This window comes from Squalius cephalus (genome assembly GCF_949319135.1).
Source record: "Squalius cephalus genome assembly, chromosome: 1".
Taxonomy (NCBI): Eukaryota; Metazoa; Chordata; class Actinopteri; order Cypriniformes; family Leuciscidae; genus Squalius; species Squalius cephalus.
This window is the reverse complement of record NC_137122.1, coordinates 44840307-44856209: the sequence shown is the minus strand read 5'-3', so window position 1 is coordinate 44856209 and position 15903 is coordinate 44840307. Positions and strand designations below refer to the sequence as shown.

Sequence of the window (15903 nt, the reverse complement as noted above, 5' to 3'; positions counted from 1 at the left end):
AACTCAGACTTGTTTCTCTGAATATCGCAAAAAGAACATAAATCTCAAATTCTTATCCCAGAATGCTTCAGGGCAAATAGCACAAAAATATCAGCACTTCCCGGGAGAACTCGACATTTAGTGGATATTGCTTGTAATGGCTTTGCAAAGCAGGAGACAAACACATGGTACATCTACTCCGTATTTCCCCATTAAAAAACATTTAAATTGATTTCAGGATACGTGTCACCGCACACCCTACACATCCAAGCATAAATGCTCCAAATAAATTATAATTTATAGTTTAAATTAAAGTTAATTAAAATTATACTTTCACAAGCCACTGTTAATGTTAAAAGACAAACAAGCATTCTGTATGCGGGATTTGGCATGGCAGAAAGCATGCAAAGAGCGCTCCCTTCATAATTGCTAAAAAATTGTCACATTGATCCACTATTGTCCAGTGCTAACTTGAACACCTCTGATTGGCCATTGCGTTCAAGAAATCATCAGATATGTTTGTGATTGGCTACATTGCTCAACGCTGCTAAACAAGTTGTAAAAAGCCATGATATTATTATGGAAATAAATTATCCTAGACCAGCAGTTATGGGCAGCTTTTACCTCTAAATCAGTCAGAAGCATCTATAATCTATCTAGCATTTAAAAAAACTATATTGGTCGTCCACTCTTATACTATATTTACATTCCCATTAACAACACTTCGACACCCTAAGGCCAGGGGCCACATGTATATATACATAGCCATTATGTTAAGACTGTGTCTTACCAGTATGGCAAACTAGTAGTTAGTCAAGGCCAGGGGCAGTCTTACTTTTTAGTATCAAATTACACCAGTCTTCGTTGTTATGTAATTGACTAAAAACAGTTATGAAAAGTCTTTAAAAAAAAAGAAAATTGTGCCTAACCTTTAAGACTAGTCTAACAGTTTATGCAACGGGCCCCAGCTGGTTTCACAGACAAGGCTAAGATTAAGCCAGGATTTGGCTTTAGTTCATTTAGGACATTTAAAGGAGAACTCCGGTCAATTTTAACATTGAGCTAATTTTTTTGTAAATTTGGAGTGCTGTCAATACAGAGAACAACGACAAAAATCGGTGTTGCCTACACCTTGTTATCCTCTTTTTAAAATGTGCACCCTGTTGACTTCAATGGGGCAATATTTAAACCTGCTTTTCGCCTCTTAACATCCTTGATGTGTCATTACAAGTGCACAGGTCATGTGAGTGATTCCTTCAGAGTGAACACGGGTGAATCTGACTGCAGTAGATGTGAAAGATATGCATAAAAATGATGTTAATTCAGCCAGCGCACATACCTGTATTTACCTGTATTTTACCTGTTTTCGGTCGAAGTCCAAAGTAGTCGATTGTCGAGTTCACGCGCATGATCATAGGTAACTAAACCTATGCGCGTGAACTCGACAATCGACTACTTTGGACTTCGACCGAAAACAGGATGTAAATACAGGTATGAGCGCTGGCTGAATTAACTTCACTTTTATTCATATCTTTCACATCTAGTGCAGTCAGATTCACCGTGTTCACTCTGAAGGAATCACTCACATGACCTGTGCACTTGTAATGACACATTAAGGATGTTAAGAGGCTAAAAGCAGCTTTAAAACTTGCCCCATTGAAGTCAACAGGGTGCAAATTTTAAAAAGAGGATAACACGGTGTAGGCAACACCGATTTTTGTCGTTGTTCTCTGTATTGACAGCACTCCAAATTTACAAAAAAAAAAATTAGCTCAATGTTAAATTTGACCGGAGTTCTCCTTGAAGTAGCTTTTCTAAACATGCCTTAGAAATAAAAAAACATTACTGGTGTGCATCTTGAGACAAAACAATGGCACTGACATATTTTAAGATCTGTCAGTTCAAGTTGCCAAACGTGCATTTTAGTCTGGGACTAGACTAGATTTAAAACTCGTCTGTGAAACCGGGGGCTTATGTCTCATCAAAAATCCTTTTTGCTTCAGTAAACCCATTTTCTTTCAGTTAGCAAGGAGATGTGTTAACCTACTACACGTTGTTTTTGTTTGTTTATTTATTTTACCAACAATATAAGTGATTTATTTACACATTGAATTTCTGAATTGCCACTCATTGTGCAGAGCCCAAATTACGTCCAGATCCCCCTCTCTGAACGTAAAGGGTGGAGCTAGACCTAGCCCATCTCCACCTCCGTGGACCTAATGGGTGGAGTTATGTTTAGCGATAGGATTATGGTAGGATTGAGGTGTGGTTTAACCGTCTAGCTCCACCCACTACGCCCAGCGAGGGCAACTTGACGTCAAGCTCCACCCATTGGCTCTGCAGTGAGCAGCCTCTCCTCTCACTGCTGGAGGTAGAACTCTGAAAAATATGAATCTTAATGAAGTGGGCGGGGAGAATCGACTTTGAGACCCACCCCTAATAGATCGATGCTACCAACGACCAATAAGGTGTGAGTAGTATTTTCCAGCAGCCAATCAGAGTGGAAACATGTGTTTAGACGCTGTGCAGTGCTCTGAACCCGACACGAGCGTGTAGGTTGGCTGTTGTCAGATTTTGCACTGAAGAAGAATTGGCAGCAGCCCATACAATGTAGTTCTGCTCCTCAACTATAAGTTTACTAGGCCAAGTGGAATAAACCGTTTAGGACGGTGCATAAAAGTTGATGTGTTTTTTCACACAGAAAAATAACGGCTTTTGTTGAAGTAATTAACTTAGTTTAGAAAAACTTCACTATCATCACAAAAGAAAGTAACGTTAGCTGACTAGCTAGCGAGTGTGCTAAATTAAAATATTTCCATAAAAACTATTTTTTTTGACGGCTAAGTTGGACGAAAACCTTTGCTGGAGTATCAGCTTTAGGTAAACGCTGGAGTTTGCGAGATTCGTGAACTTTTGAAAGACTTTTGAAAGCACTAAAGCGCCTGTGGGAATGTCGTGTCGGAGTGGAGTGGCCCGGGTGGGTAATCAAGGACTGCAGCCCCTCCGAGCCACGGTCCCGTTTCAGCTGCAGAACCGGACAGCACCGAACCGCTGCTGCAAAGACACCAAAACAGGTAAAAAACACACTCAAAGGCGCTTTATACTTCTACCCTGTTTATTTAGTAATACTCCCAAGTGTCCTATCCACTCTAACTCTGCTCCTTTGATAGGTAGCCTATAATAATAAAAATAACGATAACAATAATAATGTGAATGGATAATCTGCAGAGGTCTTGTGGTTTAGTTGCTCTTTCTTGGCTTCAGTGCAACAGTGTTCAAGAAGTTTCTCAGTGCACTGAACGACCCCCCACCTTATTCCCTACATGTTTTGTGGCCAAGATGGTCACAGAGCATGGCATGGGCTTGAATAAACAAAGCAGGTCTGTCGTGTCTGTCTTGGATGTTATTGTTTGCCTGCAATATTTTATAAACGCTTATCACTGTTTTGGGCATGTTCGGCACATAAACCGTGTGTGTCCACAGACCAGTTCTCAGGAGGTCTGTTTTTCTTCACCTTAAATATCTGCAGTCAGCATCAGGAAAAACAAATTACAACTGTCACATTCCTGTGATCTGCTGTTACACACCTGGATGTCAAATTTGGACACGATTCTGGCATTGTTTTGTGTTGCTCAAGCATTTGACTAAATGCAGTTTAACTTCAGCTTTAGTATCATATATCAGTGTCTTCAAACTTTTTCAGGCCCTCTTGGTGGATAGAGAGACGGAGCAAGGACTCCAAAATTAGTTTTAGTTAAGTAGTTTAGCAACAATTGTTAGACCAATGTTGAAGATCTGGGTCTTATATGATTGATATAACTGCTATATTGAACAAAAGGTCTATGTTTTTAGTAAACTTTGCTCTCAGTGTGACATTTTCCGTAGGTGTCAGGCTGTCTCAGGTATTTTACATCAACATTTCTTCAACTAGGTGAGAATACTTTGGAAGTCTTGTCTTTAGTTTTAGGACAATGTGTGAATCACAAAGGGTCTTTGATTCTGAGTGCAACCAGACCTCCACAATGCACAAGCCTTGTGGAGAGCAGTAGGTCTTCCACAAAACAATCTACAGACAGAGATAGAATGACCAAAATAACTTTTGTTTTATTGTTACCAAGGCGGTAAACAACAAATCCCCCTGGTCCCTTAGCATTTGTGCTCTTGTTTATTGAGTCATGAGCGCTAGCCCACACAGTACGAGGCAAAAAGCTCCACTGATTTCCACAGAACTGGAACACCAGTCATTCAAGAAGTTCTACACACTCCCTCCTCATAGCTTGCGTGTTCATTAAATGTTTCGCTTTTTTTTTTTTTTTTTTTAGCTGCCGATATAGTATAATTTTCTCAGCTTGAGTTCCTTTGTGCAAAATTCAGGTGTTTTTCCCCCAAAAATCATTGCTGAATATGCGGGGGGAATAAAGTCAGATTGTTTTCTTCTTGGTCTGTTCATGTGTAATCTGTTTATTAAAGTAAATATGTTCTTAAGCTTCTTTAACCATCACTGAATTTAGCACAATATCATGGCATGCCAGAGGTTGTGTTCATAGTGTTAGGATGTTCGGCGTAAATTTAGTCTATATGCCAGTATGTGTATTTTTGTATCCTGCCCACTGTGCTTGAAGGGTATGATTTTAAACTATGCAGCTCATTGGCCATGTTCATCCGTGTGCAGCCTCATTGAGAAGCCACAAACGCAAGAAACAAGACAAAAACATGTCCAAGTCATGTTTAAACCCAAACCCCCCCCCCCCCCCCCCCCCCCCAAATATTTATACATTACGGTATCATTTTTCTGGACTGCCTTTAATTTATTGATTTAAAATTGTTGGCATTAAATCCAGGTGGATTATGGTAATTAGAATTATTTTTGTAATGAAAACAAGTCACAAAAAAAAAAAAAAAAAAAAAAAAGATATATATATATATATATATATATATATATATATATATATATATATATATATATATGTATATGTGTGTGTGTGTGTGTGTGTGTGTGTGTGTGACACTTTACAATAAGGTTTCATGACTTAACATTAGTGAACTAAGAATGAACAATAATTTACAACATTTATTAATCTTAGGTATTGTTAATTAATGTTAAATTCAACATTTACTAAAACATTATTAAAATCAAATGCACTGTGAACTTACATGAACAAACAATGAACAGCTGGATTTTTATTAACTAACATTAACAAAGATTATAAAGTACTGTAACAAATGTATTGCTCATTGTTAGTTCATGTTAGTTAATATATTAACTAATGTTCACAAATGAGACCTTATTGTCAAGTGTTACCTATACATACATACACACACACACACACACACACACACGCGTGTGTGTATATGTATCAAACATGTATAGGTATCACATAACTATTTATTGCATACGGTAATGAGAATCAAGTGGAAATGTGCTTAATATGCAAAAAGTCTTAATTTGCCAAAAAAGAGGTCTCGTTTTATTTATGCAAATGTATATTCTCGTGATATTCACTTATACATATATTCTTGCACAATATCAGACTAACCATACATATACCTCAAACCTTACAATGTCAGAGTCATCCAACCTGCTTTATTCCACACCCTCAAACTGACAGAATACACTCAGTACAAGACAAGTATGCCTTGTTTAACACCCATTAGTAAACTTCCACCATCAAAAGTCTCCCGAAGCCACTGCAAAGACCCCAGGGGCTGGGAGAGGTGAATGGATTAAGGAAGGACCTGACAAGGTCGGAGATCAGGTGTACCATTATTAGTTTCTATGACATGATCAATGCACAGAAGAAAACGATCCCGTGTACATGTGAAAATGATCCTCTGGAGTATTTTGGGCAGGAGCCTAATAACAGCCTTGTCTACAGTGTGTTGATGAAGCAAGCACCAGGATGTTCAGCATCCGTTACGACAACAGCGTCTATTTATAATGAGTCTTACATGCTGGGAATGTGTCTCAGTGTGATTTACAAGTGGCTGAAATGCCAACTCGAGGGAAAATGTGAAAGGATTATTATTAAACGCAAACAAACATCATCAGAAACACTTTTAATGTCAGAGCTGTGGCACAGCTGCTAGCTGATCTCATTCTCCTCCTTTCTGGCTATCTATGGAAATTCAGGCTTTAGTGATTCAGTTTTTCCGTTAAAATGTCATACCTTTTGTCAGTCCAATCAACTGATTTTAAAATGAGTAGACCATCTCATTCATACTGTTTTTGTGACATTTTCAGACTTTTTGCTTTCATGCAAATTAAGCGCATTTCTGACTTGATATTCATTACCGTATTGCAAAAATAGTACTGAAATGCAAATAAGATATTTGGAGTTTTTATACATTTAAAATAAAATTATTCTGTTTTGTTGAAATGCTTTACCTTTTGCCCGTGCAATTAAATTAATCAAAAAGGATTTTACTTCTAGCTTATTGTTCTACACTACAAATGGAGGGTCAGTCTCAGCAAGCTGCATTGTGGTAGACAATATTCCATGCAATGTGCTTTTTTTTTTTTTAATTGTTGAATTCTATTTATTTAAAAAAAGAAACGCATCTCACTGTTTTCATTCTCTCATTCTGTGTCCCCTGTCCTGTCTGTGTAGCTGAGTGCAAGACGAAGGGACGCCCGCCGAAGCCAACCTTGCGACGCACATTGTCTCTGGACACTTTGGTGGGACCGTACCTGCAGGGCAGTTGGCCTAGGGAACCAGAGTGTCTGCCCGTTACCTGTGTCAATGACAAGGCCACGCAGGTGAGAACCTCTGGTTTGGGAGGACTATTCCTTTAACCCAGTCAGTGATATTAATAGCAAACAAAGGAGGTCCTGTCTGACCATGTGCAGTGAAGTCTTTACTACTCAGTGGGGAGTAAAACAAACCTTGGTTGGTTAGATCTGCGCTATGTGATAAAACAACTACATAATTCTGTATGTGTAACACTTTTATTGTTTGCAAATTATATTTCTTAAATGGCCGTGGCATGGCGTGTTTGTATAAGAAAGTTGAAGTCACGCGGTTGCTAGTGAAAGATCTTGGCTATGGGGAGAAAGAGTTTGGCTGGTAATGGAAGGAGTTTAGGAAAACCCAACTGGGAACGGCAGCCATATTGTTTTTTTCCAAATGGTTTCCATATGGGTTCCTGGAGCACTGCTCCAACATGCCTGCTGGGGTCGGCCATATTCAGTCACACACAAAAGCTGAAAGTTTCTCTGCTGGGGCTGTTCATTTTGATTTTATTTGGTTATGGTTTGATTCTAATTTGATTCAATTTCAGTTGTTTAGATTTTGATTCATATGGACATACTCTAATGATCAAAAGTTTGGGGTCAGTAACATTTTTAAAAAGAAATGAATACCTTTATTCAGCACTGACATCAAAAGTGACAGTAACAACTTTTATTATGTTACTTTAAGAGCTGTTTATTTTAACTTCCTATTCATCATTGAATCTTGAAAGCAGCACAACTAAATAAAAAATGTTTCTTGAGCATCAAATCAGGATATTAGAAGGATTTCTGAAGGATTGTGTGACAGTAATGATGCTGAAATTCCATCACAGGAATAGATTACATTTTAAAATATATTCATATAGAAAACAGTTATTTTAAATTGAAATAATATTTCACAATATTACTGTTTTTACAGGTTACTGTTTTTGTTCAAATAAATGCAGCCTTGGTGAGCATATGAGACCTCTTTTAATGTTAGTGTATTTTAGTTATAATATCCATTTTGCTTGCATATGAAAGAAATTATATATTTGTAAATTCTGCAAATTATACAGTGAAATAGGGCTGCATGATAATGGTTAAACTGATCATACGGATTATTTTTCTCAGTTTATATGCATGATTGTTATTTGTTTTTACATTTCATCAGAATTATTGCTCTTTCATGTAAGCACAAATCAAGAGATTCATATGCATGGTTTATTTGACCTCTTCTAATTTCCTGATTTATTATATTTAGTCAAATTATATAAATCATATAAATTCACACAATCTCTACATTATAAAAACTTGTAAAACAAGAAGCTTCTAAAAAAAAAAGTATATTACTTCCAATACAGTTCCTCGCTGAGAATGTTTGATCGCAGATTTAGTCGCAGCAAACAGCACAAGCGTCCTTGTGAACAAACACAAACTGGCTGTTTGACACTTTCGTTTGAGCAGAATATTGCAACAGAGATCAAACACCAACATACAGTATATGTTTGGTGGTGTTTTCAGATCATCAGCGCGTTTTCTCAATGGAGAGAGAGCACGTACACACGGTTGCCAGTTTGGGAAGATTAAGTAAAACACTGGGCAGAAAATTAATCTATTTAAGAGAAAAGCTCAGATTGGGTTATTTAAACTCTTGACACCTGGCAACCCGAAGCATGAAAGCTTGTGGAGGCAATGCAAGATAAAAACACTATCAGGATGAACAACCAGTGTGCAAATATCTTGACGATTATGATTAATTGATCGTGAGAAGCATTATTCGCGATCAAAATACGATTTATCAAGCAGCCCTACAGTGAAGACTCATTAGGACTGATAACTCAATTTTTTGGACTATTTAAAATAAAAAACTGTCTCATAGGAGTCATTTGTTTTTTAAACTGCATAGCAACACCCTGGCAACCATCCTACAAATTTAGAAATGTACTTGTTTTTCTAAGACTAGACATATTTCTAAACAGTGTCTGTTTGGATGGTCGTTGCTTCCTTTATAGATGCTGCATCCAGTCTGGCTGTCTCTCTCAGCAGGTGATCTGCTATGCTTGCTCTGATAACCGGTCACCCAAAAAAAGGTTTTGTTTAACATGACCTTCATAGTGACCGTCCCCCTCAACCCCTGCCACACACAAACACACAATGCACAAGCAGATGCACACCCCATGCACACCCTACTTTTATATATTCACTTTATGTTTCATTGACGAACAAATGCAGCTCACTTTTTAGTGGACTTGCAACAGTTAACAATTGTACAGTCTTCAGACACTCAACTCTGCCCAACCCCCGATCCGAACGCCCACTTGAGTGCAGACGGGGACTTCTGAAACTTTAGCCAGCATCTAGCGTGCTGTGCATACAGACCCTTGAACTTAATGTCCGTTTATAGGCGTAATCCCACGGCAGCTTGGTGTGGGCGGGCAGACAAGCGGGTGTCCAGGCAGAAAGGAATCAGGGCTGAATTTAAATTTAAATCGACTCGTATCCCTGCCCCCGCTCAGCCATGTGAAACCTCCAGCCACTGAGCGGACGTGCTTAGTTCTGATCTTGGACCCTGGGGGCTGGAGGTGATGACATGTTTTAATATGTATGGGTTACTCCAACTGCGTGTTGTTACATTCGCATCCCAACCGCACAATATATTCGTGACCTCTAACAGACACAGGAAGAGAGGGACCTGACATAGGAGAAGGACACTTTTTTGGGTTACGTTAGGCTCTGAGATGGAGCTAAGCGATTGGGTCACTTGGAGAAAAATCGTTCAGTGTTCGGCGATATAGTGTGCTAGTGTGCACTAGGTGGGCTCTTACTTCAGCAGGATATCATGACGGTATGCACGTGTCTGTCTGTATGAGTGCACTTGAGTACAAACACGTTTGTTTTTTTCTTCCACATCTATGAAATGTGGTGCAGCAGAGTCAGTGGTTTCTATCATGCACGTCTCCGCACAGCTGTGTGTTGGGCGTATGTGTGTGTTCCAGGTGTGTCACACATTCTGTCCCGTATTCAAATACACTTAGTGAGGCGTGGAAGCAGCTTTCAGTTCCATTTGTGACAAACAGAAAAACATGTCAACACTTGGCGAATGGTGCGCACCACTCTCAGGAACGGATGCTTTCGCTCGAACTGGTGCATGAAAGAACAGAATCGCTTTGCATTGTGTTTGTCTCTGTTAAAAAAGGATGTGTTATAAGCTGTCTTGTGTTCAGTGGAAAGGTCTGGAATACTTTATGCAAAGTCTCAGGGTGTTTAGGATAGTGGGTATTCAGTGAAGGGAGGTTCAGTTTTGGTTATCCTGAATGAGCTGAAGCTTTTTTTGATGTCTCGCTGAGAAACCATTGTGGGCGTGATTATTTGAAAATCAGTAACTTTAAAATGAAAACACTTTGAAAGTCAAATGAGCGCTTGCTTTCTCTCTTTTCTTAGACTCCCAGTTCCTGGATAGAGGAGACACGGGGGCGGAGAGGGGGCGGTGGTCACAAGCGCTCGGCATCATGGGGCAGCGCTGAACACCTTCGAGAGGTAAGTACTTGATGATGGGTGGAAAATGTTGTTTGGTATTTGAGACAAAAAGAAAGAAGAACTGTCCATTGGCCTGCATTCAAATTTCATTGTTTTATTTTTTTTCTTATTGGAGCCAGTATAATTGTTGAAATCCATTAATTCCAAGGATTGTTAGCTGGGATATACTGTTAAATTTGCCCTTCCAGTCTCTATAAAATTATTTGAATAAATCCTTATACAGTAAAAAAAATGTAAATAACAGGAAAATAATTAAAATAGATGAAGTACCATGTATCCAAATATTGTCATGACATGATTAAATAATATACAAACAGTTTAAAATGAACTAGTGAAAAAGTGAAATGCACACTTGGTAAGTAAGATTTTTGTAATATGTTTTTGAAAGAAGTCTCTTATGCTCACCAAGGCTGCATTTATTTATTTTTAGCAGTAGTCATAGCAGTTAGCTTTCACCTCTCTTCTGCACGTTATACGTTTACATCTGATTCATCATGTTTCTCTCCTCTCAGGTTGCTAAACTTCGACAGTCCTTACAAAAACGCTCCAGACATGCACCTCCTGCCATGGACTGTGACCACACTCACCAACACATACACAACAGCCAAACACACACACCTGGAAGTACACAGGTAAACATGAATGTACACACAAACCTGAACAATTTCAGAATGTATCTAGTACAGCTCGTTCACAGTAGTGACATCAATGGAAGAGTTAAGGGCATTTATAAAGGTTGTTTATGAGCTGTGATTATGAGCTAAGCCTCTCAAATGGGCCCACATCTCACTAGCAACAGAGATTTAAAAACAGAGCAGCTTTACTTAGATGGTGTCAGTGAGCTACAGCCATTGATATGGCGAAAACACACACACAGCTGATTATGTTATGTAGCAGTGGCTCTCTTTGTACAGTAGAATGTTTAAATAGAGGTGAGAATATGCACGAATCTGTTTGCATTACATGTACATGCAGGTTAATCTCATGTGTTCAGGTTACGCTTAACCACAAAACCAAAAGAGATTAAAAAAAAAAAAATGAACAAATGAATCGCACAATTAATTTTGGGTTGAAATAAGACCAGACATGTTTCTTTCACATCAGAACCCCAACACATATTCAAATTTGTAGAGTTTCTGTAAACTTTGTCACTTGTAGACATTTTGGTTTATAGGTCTCTCTGATTGTCGTGTGTGCGTGTGTGCAGACAATGCCTCTCATTCCACTGAGCCGATTGGCCCCCAGACTGAGACGCAGTGTGGAAGGACTGAACCTGGAGCTGGAGGGAGTCTTTGTGTCTGAAACAGCAAAGGAACAGCACAAAGTCAGTGTGTGTTTGTATGTACTTGTATTTCTGACCTACAATTTAAGCTCAAAATCATCTGTTACCACTGTGTGTTTTTAGATCCTCGACGTACCAGATGGTCACAGAGCCCCCGTCCCAGCTCAGAGGTACAGCAGCGCTTCACAGAGTGACCCTTCTCCTGCCCAGCTGTCCCCATCACACTCTCCCTGCACCATCACAGATGCGGGTCAGTCACTCTTAATGGCTGATTCAACAAGTGACGTGTCCAGTAGTAATATAGTAAATGTTATATCCAATATAAATAGGTCTATATTTGCCATTTTAATGTTCCATTTGAACTTGAAAAGACGGCAAGGATGTATGCGTTCATTGACTAACAATAAAAAAATAGCACAAACTAAACTTGCTCTTAGTGATGCCATTCATATTTTATCAACACGTGACAGGAAGTCTGTGTAAAATTGTTAATTGTGTAATATGTGTTTGGCTGATGATTCTGTTTCTCTGTCTGTGTGTGTTGTATTTAGATATGGTTGTGTGCGGGCCGCTCTGTCCGCCTTCCTCTCCTCCATGCATGTCTGAGCCGCCATCCTCATCTCCTCGTCCCAACAAGACGTACGTGTTCCAGAGAGAACCTCCAGAGGGCTGCGAGAGAGTACGTGTGTCTGAAGAGGCCATGTAAGTTCAGCACAAACACAAACTACTGTATGTGTTCAAAAACATGAACTAGGCATGTCAACTGAACACATTAATATAGTGTTATTAATAGGGTTGGTGATAATCAATATTCCTGTCTGCCACAATAATTGAAATGACATTATCTTGATTTAGCAAAAGTGTATAATCTGGGTTAGGGGTTGTACGACTTCAGATTTTTTTTTAAGTCAACATTTATGTGATGAAAGTTGAGTCGACGTCGACTAGTTGGTGATGACGTCATTGATGAACAAATAAACCTGAACCACGAGCTGAGACTCGAACGCGGGTTGCCTTGTGCACAGCTATGGCATATGACACAGCGCTCCTACATAACAGCTTATCTTTGGGTCATTATATTTCTCCCAGATTTCTACTCATTCTAAATCAGGTATAGATAAAGTAGCACAGTAACATTACATTTATTAAATGCATTAGTCAGTCCCTCCAGTTTTTCGCGATTCCGCGATCGCTGAATACAACGCAAAATCAACAAATTGTCGCATTTTTTTGCGATCCTGCATAATTCCTAATTTAACCGCAAAATAATCACAAAAATGAAAAATACCTCACAAAACATTAAATTATAATCACCCAATTGAAATATCTCTAGTTTAATTAAAGTTTCAATGCATTTTTACGTGGATACAGATGTTGCGGGGAAAGCGGAAACTCCTTTTCCTCGATTTACTGAAGCCTGTAATGTAAAACGCATTTAAACCACAATCGCCGTCCCCGTGCAACAGGGCCACACCGGGCGGCACGTCACCATGGTTACAGATGGCAAAGAGATGCATTTTTCCTTCCTTTCCAAGTACAGGGATGCAAACAGCGCGCTTTTCGGCGCCTCCCGCTTTTTTTTTTTGGGTGACAAATTCATCTGAAGCCTATTTCATAGCTTAATGTGAGGGACAGAAGTCTATTTACATCATTAAAGTTTACGAAAACTCGTTTTCCCTCCTTTGCGGCTGTCAAACATTCTCCATTCAGTATTCAAACAGCGCGCGCGCCTCGTCCGGTTACAGCAGCATACATGCACGGTAAAACTCTCTCCAATATGATATTCACATTATAATGCTTGATCTGTAGAGAAAAGGCTGTGTATTTGCATAAAATGACTTTATTTTGTTGGAGTTTGTTGCTGTTTTTAAACGACTCGCGCTACCGTGTGCCTGTTAGATCACACACATCACAAGGACAAGGTATCACACGCACAATAACTGGAATTTAAAACTGTGAAGAAACAAATTATCAATAAACTGTTGGACAGATAGACACTAGGATTTGTGCGCTCGACATTTCTTCGCTTTGTGCCGTGAACTTATAAATGCGCACTTGTGCAGCGCTGCACACTGTGACTCCATGTTGCTTTGAGCACATCATTCTGCACCCGCGATGCGCATACGCGCTTTGTGCGCTCTGTTTTGAAGCGTTTAATATTTTCATGGTTTTGCGCACTGAAAGATTATTAAAAGCCTATATTTTTGTATACCTAGTCTGCACAATACATTTAAAATAAGCATAATTTAATTGTATGTTATTTCTGTGTAGTGTAGTGTAGGCTATATAAATATACACACTTCTGAATTCTTGACATTCATATATAAATATAAAATTGTGAAATGTATGATTGCCTGATTGAATTTCAGTATATTTTCCTGCTTTTTTGTCCTTCGCCAATCACATGCCTGATTACTACACCTGCTGTTAATATTTACATAGGTCAGGTAAAAAAAATTGCCCATAGGTTGTTTCAAAAGTTTTTCATTTGATGAGAATTTGATTAGACCAAAATAAACAAGTTTTATGCATTTTGTTTGTGATTTGTGTCATGTATGACTATTGTGCATCTGACATAATACTATTATTGTAAATGTGATGTCCTAATTATAAAATATAAAAATCGCAAATTTTTTCGCAAATTTCTGGAAATTACCACCACAAAATCAGTCATTTTGATCGCAAAAATCACACAAAAAAATCGCGAAATCCTGGAGGGACTGATTAGTGTGAGAGGGAGCGACTGCGTGTGTATTGCACCTGGCAGCATCTCTCTACTAATAGTGAAGCTGTGGGTTTCAGTTACTAAGAAATATATGCTAGAACTTTTCAGTTTCACAGAACAGAGTTTACAATACACTGCACCACTGAATGATTCCGTGTGCGTGCGATCTTCACGTGATATGCGCGCTACTGACTGTGTGTGTGCATAATAGGGCAGTTTAGAACAGCGATTAATAATAATCAATTAATAATATACAATAAGCTGTGTAAAACGTGCATTCACGTGATCAATTTTGAGCATCCAGATGGTATAATCAAACATATCTTGTGGAGGGCTTTTAGCTGAAACGGAGCGTAAAAGTGGACTTTAAAGATTTCGTATCCTATGGGCGCCCTCTATAGGCCATGAATGATCAGCGACTACTCGACTGGTCTGTTCAACCCCTAATCTGGGTAGAATATTAAATTAACATTTATTTAATCAGGGTCCTCGCAGGTGCTTAAAGTCTTAAATTCAGTTGTATCAAATTTAATGCCATAAGAAGTCATAAATACCTTAAACCGTAAAAGAAAAGTAATAATTTACTTTTAAGGTCTTAAATTTGGTGACAGAAAACATGAATCGCGATATGGCTTAATGTGTTAATCTTTTAAAATGCGGCACTGTCGCGCGTTCTACTGGCTTGTGCTTTCAATAAAGCGATTGCTTATTGATCTACTTTTGATGAATTAACATAGTTTACCTTCTGGTTTTATATCATACCTGCAAATTTGTCACATTTATGAAGCAGCTGCATATACAGGAGTTACCGCTATATTTCTGCTGTACCATAAGCTCCACTTAGTGTCAGAGAGTGAAATTACAATGTCATTCAGCCTGTGGATCGAAAAGAAGCTAATGTGCTGATTCCAAAACTCAAAACAATTACGATAAGAGTTATATTTTAATAATTTAAAATATAATGATTTATAATTTGACTTATAATTTATAAAAAAAATAGTTTAAAGGCTGAAATGTGAGGTCTATCATTTTATAAAACTTTTTTGTTTTTATCAAAACCTGTATTATCACCTGTAACTGTAGTTGTTTAAATCATGTTGTTACTATAGATCTAGCTCTACCCAGTTCATACGGTATTAAGTTTATTTGTGCATAGTTTAAAAAAAAGGTCTTAAAAAGCCTTAAATTGGATTTTAAAAACCCTGAAGATACACTGTTAATCAATCTGCATATCATGCAGTTAATTTCATTAAACCAATCACTTGATCAATCGATCCTAATGTTAACCATTTTCAAAACGTCAATTCTTTTCAGCCTTGCCTGTCATGGAAATGCCCCTCTTCAGCCTTCCTGCCCTGACCCCAACAAGGTGAATTTCACGCCTCACGGTGGCTCCGCCTTCTGCCCTGTCAGTCTCCTCAAGCCCCTCCTCCCTTCAATGGACCTGTTATTCCGTGGCCTGTCTGTTTCACCCGTCACTGGCTGTTCGGCTCAAAGTGCTGCCCCCTGCCAGACCCCGGGACATGGTGTGGGTGGTTATTTGAGCGGCGCCCTCCCAGACCCTACCGCCACCTCTCTGTGAATGGGGGACATACACGGCAAAAACATGTCTTGGACATTAAAGCGTCTCAGAGAGAAGTAGCTTTTCTAGAAACAGCTCATGCCATC

At 38.8% G+C, this 15903-nt stretch overlaps 1 protein-coding gene across 1 annotated transcript; it reads left to right on the top strand.

Moving 5' to 3' along the window:
• The first annotated feature begins 2542 nt into the window (after nucleotides 1–2542).
• fam117aa (family with sequence similarity 117 member Aa) lies at nucleotides 2543–15840 on the top strand. The gene is made up of 8 exons (XM_079854143.1): nucleotides 2543–3053; nucleotides 6588–6736; nucleotides 10133–10228; nucleotides 10741–10860; nucleotides 11436–11552; nucleotides 11634–11760; nucleotides 12062–12212; nucleotides 15550–15840. Exons 1-8 carry the CDS (start codon nucleotides 2930–2932, stop codon nucleotides 15815–15817), a joined length of 1152 nt encoding a protein of 383 aa, XP_079710269.1. The 5' UTR covers nucleotides 2543–2929; the 3' UTR covers nucleotides 15818–15840.
• Nucleotides 15841–15903: the final 63 nt, after the last annotated feature.

Bases quoted from the DNA above. Each gene is read 5' to 3' on its own strand.
- fam117aa (XM_079854143.1), top strand. From the start codon at position 2,930: ATGTCGTGTCGGAGTGGAGTGGCCCGGGTGGGTAATCAAGGACTGCAG. The intron at 10,229-10,740 runs GTAAGTACTTGA...CTCTCCTCTCAG, and splicing joins GCGCTGAACACCTTCGAGAG to GTTGCTAAACTTCGACAGTC. The intron at 11,553-11,633 runs GTCAGTGTGTGT...GTGTGTTTTTAG, and splicing joins CAGCAAAGGAACAGCACAAA to ATCCTCGACGTACCAGATGG.